The following is a 19,913-nucleotide window of genomic DNA, read 5'->3' as shown; positions in this document are numbered from 1 at the left end:
GAAGGGCAGATCTCATAAATAACTTTAGAGACACTGGATTAGACTGTGAAGGAAATATAGTGGTTGAAGGGCAGTAAAGAATACTGGTTTACCTAATTCTGTATTTATATAATGCCGCCTGAGAGCCATTTAATCATTATCAAGATGCTTAAAGGTGCTCTAAGTGATGTTGGGTGACGTCACTTCTTGTTGACGTTTAAAGTATTGTCAAACAAAACGGAGGCTAGCTAGACCCTCCCTCCTCCTCATCCGCGCACTAACCCCCCAACCCCCACCCCCAAATCCTTCTTGTCGGTTATTGGCTGGAGCAGTTTGTTATGTTTAGTTTTTTGGCCTAAAAAAACGTGTGACATCGCTTAGAGCACCTTTAATACGCTAATACGTATATTGTCTTTTCAGTCCACTGCACACAAGAATCAGCACGCTGTCACACGTGCAGTATGCAAGGAAGACGAGACAAAACACAATTTAGTGTGCAAATTTTGTGATGAACTTTGATGTTGAGTTTTTAATGCTGAGCATTTTTAATTAATGGGGGTATACATTTCTTAAAGTATGTTTAGAAAAAAATAAGATGGCACATGTAAAATTGAAATTTTCTACACAAATGTAAGAAAATGAAGTGCATGATGTCACTTTGTTCTGGCTTAAAGGGATAGTTCACCCAAAAATGACAATTCAGTCATCATTTACTCACCCTCATGTTCCAAACCTGGATGAATTTCTTTCTACTGTTGAACACAAAAGAAGATTATTTTGAAGAATATTGGGTAATCAAACAGTTGATGGGTCCCCATTGACTTTCATAGTATTTTTGTTTAAAAAACATCAGTACACTGATAAGCCAAAACATTATGACCACCTACCCAATGTGCTCTTGGTCCTCCTTGTGCTGCCAAAACAGTGCCGACCCGCCAATGTAAAGACTACATGTAAACACTTTGTACAGACGATCAGATGTTCTTTCTTCTTTTAAAGCTCTAGTTGCACTTTGGATCATCTCAAATCATGATGGAGAACATGATCATCAGGTTATGTTCATGTAGCTCAAGCGCTGCTGGCTTCAAAGCAAAAGAGAGACACACCAAATGCTAACTATTCTTTTAAGACATTTGTTAAAAACAAAAACAAAGGAGAACTGCATTAAATTAGCGAAATGCTAAATGGAAGCAAGTAGAATTTGGAACCTCACTGTATGTTATACATAATATTTACTTGAACAATATTTTTTCCCAACGTTTTCATATAGACAATAAGCCACATGATTCATGTGCACAGGGGCATAATCCTTGAAACTGGAGCTTCCTTTTTATTTTTTGACAAAGCTTTGAGACCTCCAGTTTTAATTACAGAGTCAATGATGAAGTAATTCCAGCCTTCAGGTAGATCATGAGCTTATTGCTTTCAACTCGTGACATGTTTCAAATAGTTACGAACGTCAAAGCCGTGGAGAAACCAGAAAATCTCTTCATCTGCTGGGAGGGAGGCTGTAATTATCTTCTTAGTCTTTAAACATTGCTCAACCTGAGTCTAAAGAAGTACGCATGGAGACCAGGCCTACTGGAACTCTAAGGAACGCATAGCGAAACATTCAACTCAACTCAACTGAGATTTGGTCGCATAATTCAGACTTCATATCGTATCTTGTGTCAAGTCCTCATTTGACCTCTTGATAACCCTTGCCTCTTTCATATGAAACCCAAACCAGCGCTACCTGAGTCATGTTCCACCATGTCTCGCTGTGTCTGTAACTGCACAACCTGAAGGTGTGGCGTACGGCACAGGAGCCAAAGAACAGCGTTTAAACGGGGATTAATTGAGGAGAGATGAGTCTGCCTCACTTTGATGTGTCCTTAGTTTCATCATCCTCCAATCCCAGTCATGAGCTCTTCTGACCAATCACACAGAGCCTCCTCATCCTCTTGTTCTCTATGGATGAATGAAGCTCTCTGTGAAGGGAAGGTGTTTGAAAAGGCATGTCGGACATTCGTTCTGTGGTTGTTCTCCTTTAAAGCACACACAGCTGGATTGTTCAGAGTGTCTTGAAGCAGAAAGTCCCTTTGATTCAGAATAAAACTCACACAATGCACCTGCACTGATAAATATGGTGACTTTACTCCATCCATCCTTGTAAATGTTTGATCTCGTCAACCTTGTAATCATGTTCCCACGAAAAAAGATCAATTATTCCTCCGTGGTAGGGTTAAACATTAGGTTTTTTTATATACATAAATAAATATATATACTATATTTAAAAAAAAAATGATTTTTGTATGTGTATATGATTGATTTATATATATATATATATATATATATATATATATATATATATATATATATATATGTATGTGTGTGTGTGTGTGTGTGTGTGTGTGTGTGTATATATAAAGTATATATATATATACACACACACACACACACACACACAATAACTAAGCTGAAGAAATGCTGAAACAATCTTTTTTTATACAGAGCTAAAAGCTTTATAAGGCCTTTGAAGTGATAATTATAAGATTGCGCACAAGCATTCACACATTTTAATTGCTCTAATTTATTTTGATTGGATCATTTAAGAGCTCAGAAAAAACAAACAAATAATACAGCCCAACTCTTTAACATCAGGAATTTGAAGCTCATTCCTTCACATTTATCTGATATCTTTATTCTCACTGGATATGGGTCTTAATTTGTACATTTTTGGTTTTGAAATATCAAAAGAATGTGAGTCTGGATAGGCTTGTTGGATAGGCTTGTTGTCTGGATAGGCTGAATCCCCTCTAGAGTGAACTCAGGAAATGAACATCATTATAGAAAGTGGCATTGAAGCTGGAGACGTCTAGTCCTGTCCTAGTGTGATCCATTCAGAGATTAAAGAAATAGTCTGTTACATCTTTAGCTCTCTGAACAGCATCTGTGGCTGTAGCATTCAGCTGGAAACTACATGAGGACAGTAAGGTGTACAGATTGAGGTCGGACTACTTACTGTTACAGTCATAATGCCAGCATTCCTATGTTTTTCTTTTTTCTTTGTTTTTTTTGTAGTACTTGTCTCTCTTTATCTTCCATGTCCAGTCCAGCTTGTGCTTAAAAATCCAACAAATCCAGATTACAAGTCTGTGGAATCTCCAAAGGGGACATGGTGATGAAAAAAAAAAAAATTGAAGGAAAAGTTCACAAAACGTTTGTCATGGAAATAAGTTTTGTGTGAAAACGCAACATTTCTCAATGCAATGTAAATGTTTTAAAGAGAACACAAAGTTTCTCGGTGGAACTCAAATGTTTTGAAGAGAATGCAAAGTTTCGTAGTGGAACACAAAGTTTCTCATTGGAACGCAAAGTTTCTCATTGGAACGCAAAGTTTCTCGGAACTCAAATGTTTTAAAGAGAACCCAACGTTTCTCGTTGGAACGCAAAGTTTCTTGTTGGAACGCAAAGTTTCTTGTTGGAACGCAAACTTTCTCGAAACTCAAATGTTTTAAAGAGAACCCAAAGTTTCTCGTTGGAACGCAAAGTTTCTCGTTGGAACGCAAAGTTTCTCGTTGGAACGCAAAGTTTCTCGGAACTCAAATGTTTTAAAGAGAACCCAAAGTTTCTCGTTGGAACGCAAAGTTTCTCGTTGGAACGCAAAGTTTCTCGGAACTCAAATGTTTTAAAGAGAACCCAAAGTTTCTCGTTGGAGCGCAAAGTTTCTCGTTGGAGCGCAAAGTTTCTCGTTGGAGCGCAAAGTTTCTCGTTGGAACGCAAAGTTTCTCGTTGGAGCGCAAAGTTTCTCGTTGGAACTCATGTTTTGAAGAGAACACAAAGTTTCTCATTGGAACGCAAAGTTTCTCGGAGCTCAAATGTTTTAAAGAGAACACAAAGTTTCTCGTTGGAACGCAAAGTTTCTCATTGGAACGCAAAATTTCTCAGAACTCAAATGTTTTAAAGAGAACACAAAGTTTCTCGTTGGAACGCAAAGTTTCTCGGGAACTCAGATGTTTTAAAGAGAACACAAAGTTTCTCGTCGGAACGCAAAGTTTCTCGTAGGAACGCAAAGTTTCTCGTAGGAACGCAAAGTTTCTCGTTGGAGAGCAAAGTTTCTCGTTGGAACTCATGTTTTGAAGAGAACACAAAGTTTCTCGTTGGAATGCAAAGTTTCTCGGAACTCAAATGTTTTAAAGAGAACACAAAGTTTCTCGTTGGAACGCAAAGTTTCTCATTGGAACGCAAAGTTTCTCGGGAACTCAGATGTTTTAAAGAGAACACAAAGTTTCTCATTGGAACGCAAAGTTTCTCGGAACTCAAATGTTTTAAAGAGAACCCAACGTTTCTCGTTGGAACGCAAAGTTTCTCGTTGGAACGCAAAGTTTCTTGTTGGAACGCAAACTTTCTCGGAACTCAAATGTTTTAAAGAGAACCCAAAGTTTCTCGTTGGAGCGCAAAGTTTCTCGTTGGAGCGCAAAGTTTCTCGTTGGAGCGCAAAGTTTCTCGTTGGAACGCAAAGTTTCTCGTTGGAGCGCAAAGTTTCTCGTTGGAACTCATGTTTTGAAGAGAACACAAAGTTTCTTGTTGGAATGCAAAGTTTCTCGGAACTCAAATGTTTTAAAGAGAACACAAAGTTTCTAGTTGGAACGCAAAGTTTCTCGTTGGAACGCAAAGTTTCTCGGGAACTCAGATGTTTTAAAGAGAACACAAAGTTTCTCATTGGAACGCAAAGTTTCTCGGAACTCAAATGTTTTAAAGAGAACACAAAGTTTCTCGTGGGAACGCAAAGTTTCTCGTGGGAACGCAAAGTTTCTCGTTGGAGCGCAAAGTTTCTCGTTGGAACTCATGTTTTGAAGAGAACACAGTTTTTAGGGGCAATAAAACACTTTTGCAAAAGAACGCAAATGTTCTCAGGGAACTCAATACCATTGTGAGAGAATGCAGAATTTCTCAAGAGAACACAAATTTTGACATTTAAAAACATTTAAAATATAATTTGTCCTCCCATCTCAAATGTTTTGCATCACCATGTTCCTCCATGAGCTCCATACAAATCTATATCCAGTGTATAAGTCTGAAGAAAATGTAATCAAATAAAGCCATATTGTGATTGTGACCAGATTTCCTAATTTAGTACAGAATCACAATCAATTGATTGTCAGAGCAAACATTTACAGTACTAATTATTCATTGTGAAAGATGTGCATACAGGGTTTGAGGGTCAGAGTTGCATGAGATTTTAGTGCAGCCTTCTGCAGTGTGGACTTGGTGTGTTTGTGTGTGTTTTAGAGGTGACCTGTGCAGGAAAGAGGGGGAAGGGAGGAGGGCCTATTTACATTGGCAGCTCTACAAGGGGAAATGAGCAGACTTCAAAGCGCCAGCAGAGAGGAATTGTAAATCGAGTGTGCACAGTTTAGCAGGACGCCTCACTGTTCACTGAGCACGGCAGAAGTGCGTCAACCTGTGGAAGACGATATTGTCATAATGTAGCACAGGGAAGATAAAACCTCTGCCCTTTTAGTTACCGCTTTTCAATGCTGCTCATATTTACAGTGCTTCTTTGAAGTTAACATTACCCAATGCAAAGTACATGGTAAACATTGACCTAAACAAGTCATTAAAGCAGGAAGATTGTGCTGCTAAAACTGAGTGTACGTAACTGGAGTTTGCCCCTCTTGTTTCATGTCCAGGCATGTTGCAGAAAAGACCCTCCATCGAGGACTTTGTCAACGCCCTGGTGTCTGATCTGGACCCTGACTTCGAAACCTTCATCATGGACTCGGAGGGCTGAGGGATGAGCATGTTTCGTGTTGAGTTTTATCTTCCCTGCTGTAATCAGTCTTTACAACTGCCTGAACAATCAGTTTTAATGAATCGAGAAGGGATGAAATTCATGAAACAAAACTGAATGATCTCACAACTGTGCATTGTGGGATATATGCCAGTGAATTTCACAACACCTGTCACGAAATTATCCAGAAAGAAAGTCAAGAAAATGTTCCCTTTTTTGTGTGTGTGCAAGAAATGCAGAATAAAATGTTATTTGTGAAGTATTTACACATCATGCAACATTGGTGGTATTACATTTAATTATAATAATTTGAATAAAACATTGTGATTATTTAATATGTGATTTATATATATATATATCTGTAAATTCAGTAAAGGTTTTGCTTTTGATATTTTTCATAGTATAGTACAATGAAAAATAATCTTAAGTAAATCCTTTACTGAATTTGGCATGTGTGTGTATAAGATATGGGCTTTTTCTTTTGCATTTTTGTTCTGATTTTGGGATAAAATATGACCAGACATAATATAACATATTTTATTGAATATAACTATAAAAATGTTATATTCACCTATTCATATGTGATATAAAAGAGGATTAATATAGTTCTCAAAAAGGATCATGTGAATTTACTCAGGCCTCATTTATCTAAAAATACAGTGCTTTGTATATTAGACTTTGTATACTTTTCTTATAATCGTTGCATTGTTTTCAGATATTTTTGCATGCCATTATATTTTCATTAAAACACTCAAGCAAATCTTGTAAAGTTTTATTTACAAATTTGACAAGCCACAAAATTCACGTGTTTTTTGTTTTTTTAAAGTTCACCAACCATCAATACGAAAAGCAAGAGTGAAGGCACAAGATGGGTATCTACATTATAAAAAATATTGTCCTCCTATTTCCTATAATACAATATCTACAATTCACCACACTGAAGATCACATACACACACACACACACGCGCGCAGTTTGATCTATAGAACTGGAATGTACTGCAAAAGACTCTGCAAACCATTCAGGTGGACTGCAACTAATACCTGCAGACAACCCTTAACTTCAACCCACCCGAACAGGCAGTCAGTGCTGGGGGAAAAAACGAAAGGTCTAGTGATTCCTTTACAAAAGAGAAAATCTTTCGTCTTATGTGGTTTTGTTTAGACATTAATAAAGTCTCTTTAGGCCGCTGTTGACGTGGTCACACGCTGCTGGAGAAAGACGGCGAAACACACGTTCTCAGTGTGTGTGTGGCCTGATGTAATCTGAGGTGGGATCTTCCTTTGCTCTTTCTACCTCCAGAGTGGCTCTCAGAGGCCGACAACAGGTGAGATAAGAGTAGGTCATCCTGGAACAAGACAAAAAGAGCGCAAGAACAGACACGTTAATCGCTTGGCACTGAATCAGTCAAAGTAAATTAAAGCTTGTCTATTATGAGGTGTCTTAATTTATGTGAATTAGCACAGGCACAGAAGAGCAAGATTTGGCCTGGTCTCTTAAAGGGATAGTTCTCCTATTTTTTTATTCAATGGAAGTGAATGGGGACTGTGACTTCAAGCTACAAAAATGATAAAAAGTGCTACAAAAGTAGTCTATATGACTTCTATAGTGTGCTATATTCCAAGTCTTCTGAAGCCATATGATGGTTTAGACAGATTCATTTACGGTTTCGGTTCCCTTTCTTTCCTTATATGGACAAAAAAAAAAAGGTAGTTAAATACTGTATATATTCAAGTGTGTTCCACAGAAGAAAGAGTGTCATATGGATTTGGAACAACAACTAGGGTTAAAAAAGTCATTTTTGAGTGAATTATCCCTTTGAGGTAAATTTTGACAATGTTGTACTAATTCATTCCCTTGTTTTAGGCTTGAACTAAATTAAAACAAGGGAACAAATCAGCACAATGTGGCCACAATTTTGCTAAAACCTGGGACTTAATTAATCAAACAAGTTGTGGGACGGAATTTTTAATTTAGACTATACATTTAAACTACCTTTTGTTTTGTTTTTTGTCATTTTGGAGCTTGACAGCCCCAGTTCCCATTCATTTCATTATAGTGAAAACAACAGCCATAACTTTGGAATGAGCCAAAATTGTAGATCATCGTAAACGTGACACAAAACAAACACGTGACACAAACGCACAACACAGGATCAGTGGAGTATATCGATGGAATGGTGTTCTTGATTCTCGGCATATGGATATTTTTCACTGCAAGACGAATAAGTCTCGTGTTGCAATTTAAATCCAATGACCAATCAGTGATCTGCAGTGTTTACACGTCACATTTTAGTATTGGTAGTACGGCTCGCTTGGAACCTCAACCGATGTGATACTAAAAAAAGTACAAGGTAGTATACACTGTAGAAATCCCCCCAAAAGTGAGCCGTACCATGCAGCGCCAAAGGTTAACTTGAAACAAAAACAGAAATCTATGTAACCATTTAATTCCAAACATCTTGATTCATCTAGTTTAATACTATCTGGTGTCACTGTGAAGGGTAACAAAGCAGGAAAGGCATGACTTCACGTGTTTCACACCAGCATGTTGTTTGACAGTCAAAAGGCTCTTTTATGTGTTTCAAAGGAAATTGAATAATTTGTTCCTTTCATGTTGAGCTTTTCACCATAAGGCTTTTGTTTCCTGCGATCGCAAGTGTTTACACACACCACCCTCGGCTCTTGATGGCACAGACAGTTTGTCAGTCGCTCATTTACTTTGGCTCTCATAAACGAACACAGAAGCGGAGTGTTTCAACATCTCAGTTTCCATTCGGCTCACGTCGTGAATTCTGACTAAATTCTGTTGCGAAATCTTAAGCATGTTAATGTAGTTCAGCTTCTGAAGCCAATGATAAATCCCTCCATTGCAGACCTCCCTGGATTTTATGTATGTATTTGTTTATTAATATTTTGATTTCAGCAACACTACAGTAAGGTTAAATTTGTTTACATTAATGTGTAGGTGTCATGATCTAACAATGAATAATACTTACTGCGATTATTAATCTTGGCGAATTTTAATTTCTACATATACACTACCGTGCAATTTTTTTTTCAAAATACAGTAAAAACAGTGATATTGTAATAGATTTTTCGGGATTCTTTGATGAATAAGTAGTTCAAACAACGTTTATATATATATATATATATATATATATATATATATATATACATATAAAATTCTTAACATTATAAATGTCTTTACTGTCACTTCTGATCAAACGAATGCATACTTGCATGCAAAATAAAAGTATTATTATTTGTATTTTTTTTAAACAATACTGACCTAAACATTTTGAATGGTAGAATAATTTCTTAATTTATAATAAATTAACTTAATAGAATAGAATAAATAATTTAAATAAATTAACATTAGTAATTTATTAGTAATGCACAATGAACAAACAGGAATTAACATATTTCTGTCATAATTTCCTTGCTTCAAAGGAAATGCTTCATGTTGATGCTTCAAAATAGTTCATGATGAGATAGTAAAACGAATCCATATGAATCAATACTTTTAATCCAAATTTTCTGAAGAGACACGATCGCTTTATATGATGAAGAGATTGAATTTAGCCGTTTATTCACATATACTTCGCTAATGGGACTGCACTGTTTGTTGCAAATGTGAGTACAATATTAGAATTCAATTAACATGCATTTTGTGTACTGTTAATGTAAATTAGCAATAAACTTTAAAACTCATTGAGTTTATGCTTTATGGTCTGTGAAACATGGAGAATATGATTTCAATTTGCCCAGCAATAGACCCAAAACACTTAAACGTCATAATTATGACCTCCAAACCATTAAACAGAAACTCCCCAGGAATCTAAACGCAGCATTGATTCACAAATAGTTTGTCCCTGTAATAACTTTTCTGTAAGTCACTTCAGACTCATTCCAGACTAATATAATGCGTTTGGCCCTGTAGCATCACTCACCTTCAGTTGTAGACAGCTGTCGCAGCAGAGGCCGGCTGTTTGACCCATCCTCAGACTCAGCTGGGCTCAGGCCTGCGATCTGCGGCTCTCGCTCCTCGTCCTCTTCACACGAGGAACACGTCTCTGGCTGGAGATCGTCTGTGGTTGAACTGGTCTGAAAAAGCGGCCAGGCCTCATCAGGTGCACCTCCCACATCTGTCTGGCTGGCTCCCAGAGATGGGTTCACCAGTCTGTGACAGGACAACAAAAAAACAGATTGTGTAAAATATCATGGAGTTCAATAGAGGGATAGTTCGGCCTAAAATGAAAATTAAGTCATCATTTAATCAACCTGGTTTGGTGAAAAACATCACGTTTTTATTCATCTTACTTGTGTGTTTTCTCCAGATGAGTGAGAGTGAACTGAGGAGCTAATAGGGTTTCATGAACACACACTGTGCACAGAAGACCAACGGCCAAGATCAGGATTTTCTTTAAATAATACATTAAATTTCCGTTTGTTTTTCACCAAACCCTATCGTATAACACTTGGAATTTATGACACGTGTAGCAACGGATCATTCTGTGATACTTCTGTGTCTTTTATTAAAAGCTTGATGCTGGTCGCCATTTACTGCCATTATATTGACGAGCGCGAGCAGGATACTTCCTAAAAAATCTCCTTTGTTGTCCAAAAAAGAAAAAAGAAGGGCATACTGCACTAGAACAACACCAGGGTGAGTAAATTATGCCATAATTTTCATTTTAGGGTGAAGTATCCCTTTAAGCAATTGTTGAAATGTTTTTGATGACTTCTTAAAGACACAATGATCATAAAATACAAAATAATGCAGGTGGAACACAAGAATATGAATGTCTAATAGCTACCCGGACAGCAACATGGCGTCAGCCCAGACCCGGGCCACATCTGGTACATGTGGATTCAACGCGTACCAGATGTGGGCCGGATCTGGGCTGACATTATGTTGCTGTCTGGGTAAATACCTAAATTACTTTTTAAAATAACAATACCACTTTGAAAAATAAATAATAAATCAAAAGCAAGCCAAGCAAAGCACTTCAACTCTCAAATGGAGAGAATTTCAGCCAACTGACAATTAGAAAATGTAATGTGATGTAACATAAAATGTAGTAAAGTAGAATAAATAAAAGAAATTTATGAGGAATGACACAATAATGTAACACTGCTTTTTGACATAATGTTCCCTAATACTGTTATTAATAAACTGTCACTATAATAAGATTTATGTATAGTACTGTTCAAAAGTTTGCGTTCAGTGAGATTTTATTTTTCTTAAGAAACTGTTACTTTTATTGAGCAAAGATGCATTAAATTGACCAAAAGTGACAGTAAAGACATTTATAATGTTACAAAAGATTTATATTTGAAGTAAATTCTGTTCTTTTATAATTTCTCTTCATCAAAGAATATATATATTTCGGGTACGCTGGCGCGTTTGGCTGCCGCTCCTCTCTTCCGTTTGTTTTAATTATTGACTACTTTGAGTTGCCGTAAGGGTTTTGGAGCTTGTGAAGACTGTTTGTGTTATTTTCTGGTCTTCTAACTGTCCCGCCAACTCGTTTAAGATCTATGGGTGATGGGGCTTTCTCTTAATTTGCTACAAAACTCTAGGCAAGAGTGTTTTTAAAGCTTCTCTCAAAACGTACTTTTTAGGGTAGCTTTTATTTGATTTATTTGATTACTTTATTTTTTACTTAAAGTACTCTTTTTACTTCTTTTAAAGAGTTAAAAAAAGGAATAAAAAGAGTGTACTTCTTTTAGCTAAAGAACTCTTTTGATAACATTTTATATTTGTATATTTGAATGTACTTCTCTTTCATGAATGCTTTTCTTTTATTTATTTCTTATTTTTGTGAATTGCTTTGAGATGTAACTTTTTTTCGCTATAGAAAATAAAGTTTATTATTATTATTATATTATTATTATTTCCACAAAAATACTAAGCAGGAAAACTTTCTTCAACATTGATAATAATAATCTTGAGCAGCAAATCAGCATATTAGAATGATTTCTGAAGGATCATGTGACACTGAAGACTGGAGGAATGATGCTGAAAATACAGCTTTGACATCAGAGGATATTTAATTATTATTAAAAAGTATTCAAATAGAAAATACTTATTTTTAATAGTAAAAAATATTTCATAATATTACAGTTAAACTGTATTTTGGACCAAATAAATACTGATTGAACGGTAGTGTATGTTGAAAACCAAATAAAGTTTGTCAGAATTGGAAAATTAATCTGTTGAATATGATCTAAAGATCTAGAACCCAGAGCTCTGTTAACATCATGTAAATGATGAAGAACCCACCCTTCATTGAGACTGCTCTGCGAGGGAAAGGGCCGACACTCACGGCCACGGCTCTGGCTCCAGGTGTCATCGCAGCACAGAGACGGGATCAGGTGTACAGGACCTGGAAAACAAACTGCACATCAGTCTAATATCATGATGACAATCAACATTCCCATGACTCTCCAGAACTGTGTGGGATTAATAAAATGCTCATCTGACAGATAATTACTGACTAACTCGTCCAAGAGAAAGCTGTGTGAAACTCACCGCAGGACTGTCCTGATCCGGGACGGCAGTGACAACAAGGCCGCTGGGAAAACTCCAGAACTCGCCGGTCCAGACAAGACAACTCTGAACCCACATAAGGACCTTCATGGGACCTCAACGAAACTGAGGCATCGGCACATGAAACAACGGCATAAACAGATACAGTATATAAAACTGTTGTGAAGTTTCATAAGTTTAAAGGATAACAATTAACTACTTTAAAATAAAAAAGCATTAAAACAGACTAAATCATGGTAAGATCCATGTACCACACAAACTCAGGTGGCTTTTATAGAATAGCAGCAACAGTGACATGATAAAAGACACCAATGTTGTATCAATTATTGATATAGATACTGCTCAAATGTCTGAGGTCAGTAAGATTTACTTTACTTTCATTCAGCAAGGATGCATCAAAAGTGACAATAAAGACTTTTATGTTGTCTGTTGAACGTTCTATTCATCAATTCAGCTTTGCATCACAGGAATAAATTACATTTTAAAACATACACTGAACAAAATTATAAACGCAACACTTTTGTCATTTTTCATGAGCTGAACTCAAAGATCTAAGACTTTTTCTATGTACACGAAAGGCCTATTTGGGCCCCCCGGACCCCCCAATACAGTAAAACTGCACATTTTAGAGTGGCCTTTTATTGTGGCCAGCCTAAGGCACACCTGTGCGATAATCATACAGTCTAATCAGCATCTTGATACGCCACACCTGTGAGGTGGATGGATTATCTCGGCATAGGAGAAGTGCTCACTAAGATTTAGACAGATTTGTGAACAATATTTTAGAGAAATAGGCCTTTTGTGTACATAGAAAAAGTCTTAGATCTTTGAGTTCAGCTCATGAAAAATGAGGGCAAAAACAAGTGTTGAGTTTATAATTTTGTTCAGTGAATTATTAAAAAACTATAATAAACTAAAGCTGTGTCCCAAATGACGCACCTTACAATATGCACTTATACACTATGTACTTATGCACTAATATGTACTCAACAGTGTAGTGTATGAACTTTATAAGGTTATTTTGTCATTCAACATTGGAGTCTGATGCCCCTCTCCTTCCGCTACGTAATTAAAGCTGCGACAGTCGAGTGTATGAAGTGCCCAACATTCCACACTTCGTTGTTTCTATTCATTAAGTGGATCATACAGGTATTTAAAGTGCACTTTTTCTTTTTTGTAATTTTCAGTGTGAACACACTACTCGCACTATTATACGACAAAACAGAATAGTACGCGAATTGGGATGCACCTATAGTTTATCTTTTTTTACATCAGAATTTAAGTCAGATCTGTCAGCATCATTGCAATGTCAACTGGTGTATCAACATGGTACAATAGCAGATAAATACAAATAACCACCGCTTACAGTAAAGTGTAGTAGCAGCACCACTGCTATCAAATAAGTAAATTTGTATGGAGTGATTAGAAACACTTTCTATTATATAGCTATACTGTAATTATAAAATGATACAATTATTCCACAAGCTTTAAACCACATCCACATAGGTCACCTGGTTTCTTCTCCAGAAGTTGTCTCTTACAGTAGATGACACACAGGATGAAGAGGGCGAGCAGGACTGTGGCCAGCGCACTGCAGATGACCGCTGCTAGAGCCATGTCTCTGGGACTGGTCGCTGGAGGCTGGAGCGGGACAAGATTCACTCGTCCCATACCTGAAAGATACACACGAGACAGGAAGTGAGGTCACTGAGAGCCTCAAGTTCCGTTTTTACTCAATTACTCACCCTTATATAGGTGGATTTTTTTTCTTCTGTGGAACACAAAAGGAGAATTTAATGGAAGCTTGTTTCCGCACCAGAATAAAACCATTTAAAAGATATTTGCGACTTTTTATCTCACAATTCTGACTTTTTTCTCAGAATTATATGATATAAATTCGCAATTGCCAGAAGTCACCCAACTTATTTCAGTTAGTTGCCAAATTTTGCCAAATTATATATATATATATATATATATATATATATATATATATATATATATATATATATATATATATATTCTTTTTTTTTAAGCCAAAACTAATAAAAATTACAAAAGCACATAACAAAATTGCCAGAAAATTTAACTGAAATTAAAATGAAAACGGAAACAATAAAATTTAACTCAAAATTAAGAATGTACCCAAATACGATACCTTATTCGGAAAGGTACGGATAATGAATAACGCTTTCAATGGAGCCCTAGGCCTAGGGACATGGTAATGGAGAAAAACACATATATTTAAATGATTTCGAATAACATTTAATGACTCTCGCAACTTTCTCAGGGAATGCAAACGATTGCGAGCGAACGCAAAAGCACTGAAATATAATATCTCCTTCCATCTCATATTTTTTCACCATGTCCCTTAAGAGGCTCCGTAGAATCGTGTTATTCATTATCCGTGCCTTTCCAAATAAGGTATTTGGCTTTTAACTATTAACATAATACTAAAATAACACTGCCCAGAAGGCTAAAGGCCCCAATACGCTTATATAAACTGCCATAGGTCTGTATGAATACGTAATAGGTGGGTGTGGTCTGAGGCTCCACCTTCTTTGACACGGAAATCTTTTCTGCTCAGTCTGTTCAAAGCATACTGTATTCATCCAAACGCCACTCCTTGTCAGAATGTTCGCAAACAGCAAGTTGAGCAAAACCCTGAGCGAAGAACAAAGAAGAACTTCGCTGTGAGTATATCGTGGCCTCAATTTGCCATGGGTTCCCACAAGAGTTTCATATAGGTTTTTATACTAGTGTTATAAAATCCATAACATCATTAAGAGATTTTCATGTTCTACTACACTTTCCGTTTTAACACCATGATGTGACCCACTCTGTTTCATCTTCCACTGAACTTGCCAAAACCAAAAGCCCGAGCTTGTGTGTGTGTGTGAGTGTGTGTGTCACATGTCTCCTCTCGCTGTGGTTGCGGCTGGGAATGTGCTCCAAAGAAAACGGGGTTTAAATAGCAGAAATGTCCTGGAGGTGAAGGGCACATTCCCAGCCTGCCGATAATTTTTCACCCCTTTACCCCGGGCCAGTCGGGCCTTCACTTGCCAGTCTAGCGAGCCCATTATTAAGAGGCAGATCAAGGCCATGGGCAGTCACTGCTATATGTTTGAAGTCGGTTGGGGAATGTGTAATCAGCCTGAGAAAACAGCTGCCACAGTCTGAAGGCACCACAGGATCTCTGATGTCACCGTCTAGAGATCCTTCCCAACCCTGAAGACAACAGCCATCTGAGAAAACGCCAAGGACTATCAAGTGACTGATCTAGCCTGAAGAAGGGGTTTTACACTCAGTGTTCTACTGACACCGACTATTAAGTCATCGAGATAATTGGGGTTATCATGTTATCTGGTGTGTACATCAATGTATGCATCACTTAGGACTTGGAAAATGGTTGTGTGGTGAGCTTTAAAGTGTGTACGTTCACATAAATGTTTATTTCGCAAGTAGGAGTTAATCGAGTAACAGTTATAGTTAGCTACTACCCAGAAACACAATGCGCTAACAACTACTTTACGTGAAGTGCACAGGAGACTCTGTATTCACAACAGACCATTCATTTTCTTCAAAGGGGAATCGCTTTTTAACGATAACTTATAAACGTTTGCCAAAAACCATCAAGCATTCTATACATTGCCTAGGCATTCTATACAATACCAGGATTTCACACTTTGCCGGTAACAGATATATAAACATAGATTCTCTTTTATTCCCGGTTTCTATGTGCCTCTATCAATGTAAAAAAATAATACAATTCTGCCTTAAATTTTTAAGCACAATCAACTTGGATGTTTAAGTCATTTCAACTTAAATTACATTAAACGGATTTAAACAAATGAGCTTGTATAACTTGCTCAACTTATTTTGATGAGCTAAAGCAATGTAAAAACATATGTTGTCCTAACTGATTGACCAAATCATTTTTTACAATGATAAACGTAAGTTATCTGTCATATTGGAAGAGTCAAAGCCTGTCCATGAACACCCGAGAGCGAGTTGACTGCGTCTGCAACCGTAGTTGGATCAATATCTGCAACAGACTTGGTGATTTTCATAGGATTTAGTTTATCAGTAACACAATGCAACAAGATGAAGATGTTAGCCAACACAACATTAAAATGTTAGCATAATTTAAAAACCTGTAGTATTGAGTAAATACATAGAAAAACACAAGCCAACACATTCTCACTTGTGCAAGGGGATCCCATTTGTTAAATCTTGGCGTTTTTTTTAAAAAAAAACAGGCTGTGCAATGTTGTGGCATCTTGGAAAACTCAAAACTTGACGACAGTATCTGACTGAAATGTTGACTGTTCCAAGATGTGTCTGAAGCGGTCGAATGTGGCATCTATGTGTACGGTTACCGTGATTTTGCCAAGCAAGACATGTTCTTGGATCAACATCTTTTGTTGATCCTGGAACAACATTCTTGCCCGAAAATTTAGTCCTAACTCTATCCCTACCCCTACCTATAACGTATCCCCAAAATCATAGGGAAATGATAGGTGAGTAACACTGGTGTAGAAGCACCTCACCCTGGTTTTAAGCCTAAACTTAACATAAAATATAAACTTGTCCCTCAAATCCGATTGGTTGATTGGAATGTTGTTCCAGGACCAACAAAAATGTTTATCCAGAAACATGTTTTTCCTGGATTGGTGGAACAAATTCCACCAATCAGAGAACCTTAAATTGTGCCAAAAGAACACTTCAGTGTTTCCCATATAAAATACTCAATATATTGCTTTTTTATGAAATTTACCCACATTCAATTGAAAAATGAAAAAGAATGCACGATGAAAATTTTGTGAAAATTATAAAAACATGCTGCCGCTGGCTGGCCTTTTTTTTAAAAAGAACGCTGGCAGGGAAGGAGTTAAAGTTTAAAACCAATTTTCTGCAATTTTGTCTGTAATGTTTCGAATGTTACGGAGAAAATGAATGGGAAAAATACTTCCAGAAAGCAAGGTCTCTGAAAAAGTGGGCGGGCACTAATACGCTCTATTGATTTCAGCAGAGACTGATGTTTGCTTGTAGCTAAGCTAACAGCACAATAGTCAAAAAATACATAGCAAACAAGTTTTGCACAGACTTCAAAGACTTCTACATGAAAATGCAAAAACGTAGTTTAATGTAAAAGAGTTTTTGTATTGTTTTTGTTTTTGTAGAATACATCAAAACATAGTTAAGTACAGACATGCCTATTGCAAATCCTAGACGGTCAGACGTTCGGAACAAAGACAACAACACACAGAAATAAAGCCTGTGGACTTCTTTATGCCGAAGTATTATTTTGCTGTAATGAAGTTAAATATGAACCAGATCTTTGTTTAACATCTTTTCATTGGATGAACACAAGCATTCATTATTTGCTCTACGGTAAATTAATCATTAAGCAAACATGGGCTTGGCCTTCACAGATACAAGTGCTCTTTGTGAGACAATGTCAACATCAGTTGAGCCCTCAAAAGAAGTTTCTTTGTTGAAGATGTGAGCCTTTGTGCACTTCGTTTGAAGGCATAATCAAAACTATAGGTGCAGAGCTCATCATTTAGTCTATAGTGACAATGTCGAGCAATATTTAGCATTGTTGTTATGAGGCCGCTAAGGTGTTACTGGGTGGCTGCTAGATTTGCTAAGCGGTTATTTTCCGATTCCACCAAGTCTCTATGACTGAGTTTGAATGGTGAACGTGATTTTACCAAGTACAGCATGTTTCTGGATCAACATCTTAGAACAACATTCCAATCAACCAATCGGATTTGAGGGACAAGTTTCCAGTTTATGTCAAGTTTAGGCTTACAACCAGGATGAGGTGCTTCTACATCAGCCTATTATTCGCCTATCATTTCCCTCTGATTTTAAGGAGAAGTTATCGTTTCGAACTCCTGAAACAAACTCCTGATTTCAAAATGGCGTCATACCATCGTAATTTTTTTAGGCGTTTGCATCAAAACGGAGGAATACTTTGGGCTCTATGGAATATTTTTAACGATTTTATCGAAAAAAAAAAATCTCCTCAACAATCCACACGATTTGAGGAATGATTACAGGATGATTAACATGCTGAAGTTTAATACTTAGGGTTCTTGGTTTTTGAAAGCCATGATGGTTAGCACAAGTTGTGCTTTGGTGCTCATATAGGTTATGCAGGTTCAAGTCCAATCTGCATCATGTCCTGATCCCGTTTCCCAAATCCAAAAAAATTGCATGTGTACAGAAAGAGAAAAAGGAGACAGATATGTGAATGAGCAGAACCCCATAAAGAACCAGCATGAACTTCAGAGTTTGCTCAGAGTTGTACTTCTATCTACACTGTCATGTCTCAGTGCCAGCAAATCTGGCCCAGCTGTGTGTTGTCCTCCTTCCCTTCACCTCCCCCCAAAACCAAAGCGTTTCCCCTCTTATCAGCGGCCCACAGCTGCAGCAAACACAGACAAAGGGCGGCCCTTGAAAAGATCTCACCTGCTGATACTATCACACACTGCGCTCTATGAGCCAATAGACTGCTCTCTTTGATATGTGCGGCTGTTGACTTTAGAGAATGCCACACTGAAACACATGGCCTTGAGTCCGACACAACTGTGGGGCAAGTAGCATAGAGGACTGTGTTGATCTAGATCCCGAAATTCCAAGCAGGTTTCTTATTAAACGCTCCATGAAAGAGAGACCTTTTTTCACTTCATTAGTTGCCAAGCTTGGGGCTTTTAAGCTGGAAGGGTCAAATTTAGCTCTGTTCTGAAACCTAGAGAGTGACCCTGCTGTCTACAACACAGCCAGCATCACAACCAAAATGGAACAACATAAGTGAAAAAAAAAAAAAAAAATTAATGTGAAATGCACAGGACACTCGATTCACAAGTGATTTAAGTAGAGGTTGAGCGGCACAATAATCCAAAAATAGCACACACACTTTTTGTGTAAAATTGTCAAATTGTAAAAAACAATTATTAATAATAATTATTCTTAATAATGAATCATTATCCACTCTTTTGTTATAATAATATTAATAATTATTAATATTTAATAATGTATTATACACTATATATATACAATTTATTACTATTATTATTTATGTTCTATACAATTTTGAACAATTTAACAATACTTTCAATAACAATAATAATACAGTATTTTATACTACTTGTGTATATTTATTATTATTAATGTTATATTATATCTAATTTATAAATGTATATATATATATATATAGAGAGAGAGAGAGAGAGAGAGAGAGAGAGAGAGAGAGAGAGAGAGAGTATCATATAATAGTCCAGTCCAGTATCATATAATATTGTGTAATATACTATAATATACTTATTTATTATTATTGTTATCATTAATGATGATATTAATAATTTGCAATGAATATTTTATTTTAACTATTTAAAAATTACTATTATAACAACTATTATTACAATTATTACTATATAATTACTATTATTACAACTATTATAACTATATATATACTGTATATATATATATATATATACACACACATACATATATAAATATATACATATATATATATATATATATATATATATATATATATATATATATATATACACAGTATTATATACTGTATAAT

General features: G+C 36.4%; 2 protein-coding genes across 3 annotated transcripts in view; one reads left to right on the top strand and one right to left on the bottom strand.

Moving 5' to 3' along the window:
- Positions 1 to 6,512, top strand: part of mipepa (mitochondrial intermediate peptidase a) — a 28,974-nt gene extending 22,462 nt beyond the window's left edge. For both annotated transcript variants that reach the window (XM_081369784.1, XM_081369783.1), the window contains one exon: positions 5,655 to 6,512. In XM_081369784.1, coding sequence (XP_081225910.1) covers positions 5,655 to 5,755 — 101 coding nt within the window. In that variant the 3' untranslated portion in view covers positions 5,756 to 6,512. The remainder of the gene's footprint in view (positions 1 to 5,654) is intronic.
- tnfrsf19 (tumor necrosis factor receptor superfamily, member 19) overlaps positions 6,512 to 19,913 on the bottom strand; it is a 30,088-nt gene continuing 16,686 nt past the window's right edge. Inside the window, exons 6-10 of the mRNA XM_081369788.1 lie at positions 13,822 to 13,983; positions 12,293 to 12,415; positions 12,044 to 12,146; positions 9,708 to 9,937; positions 6,512 to 7,103 (exon numbers count right to left, since the gene is read on the bottom strand). Of these exons, the coding sequence (XP_081225914.1) occupies positions 7,099 to 7,103; positions 9,708 to 9,937; positions 12,044 to 12,146; positions 12,293 to 12,415; positions 13,822 to 13,983 (623 nt within the window). The 3' untranslated portion in view covers positions 6,512 to 7,098. The remainder of the gene's footprint in view (positions 7,104 to 9,707; positions 9,938 to 12,043; positions 12,147 to 12,292; positions 12,416 to 13,821; positions 13,984 to 19,913) is intronic.

The sequence above is a fragment of the Scardinius erythrophthalmus genome, assembly GCF_964197995.2.
Source record: "Scardinius erythrophthalmus genome assembly, chromosome: 7".
Classification (NCBI taxonomy): Eukaryota; Metazoa; Chordata; class Actinopteri; order Cypriniformes; family Leuciscidae; genus Scardinius; species Scardinius erythrophthalmus.
This window is presented reverse-complemented; position numbering and strand designations above follow the sequence as displayed.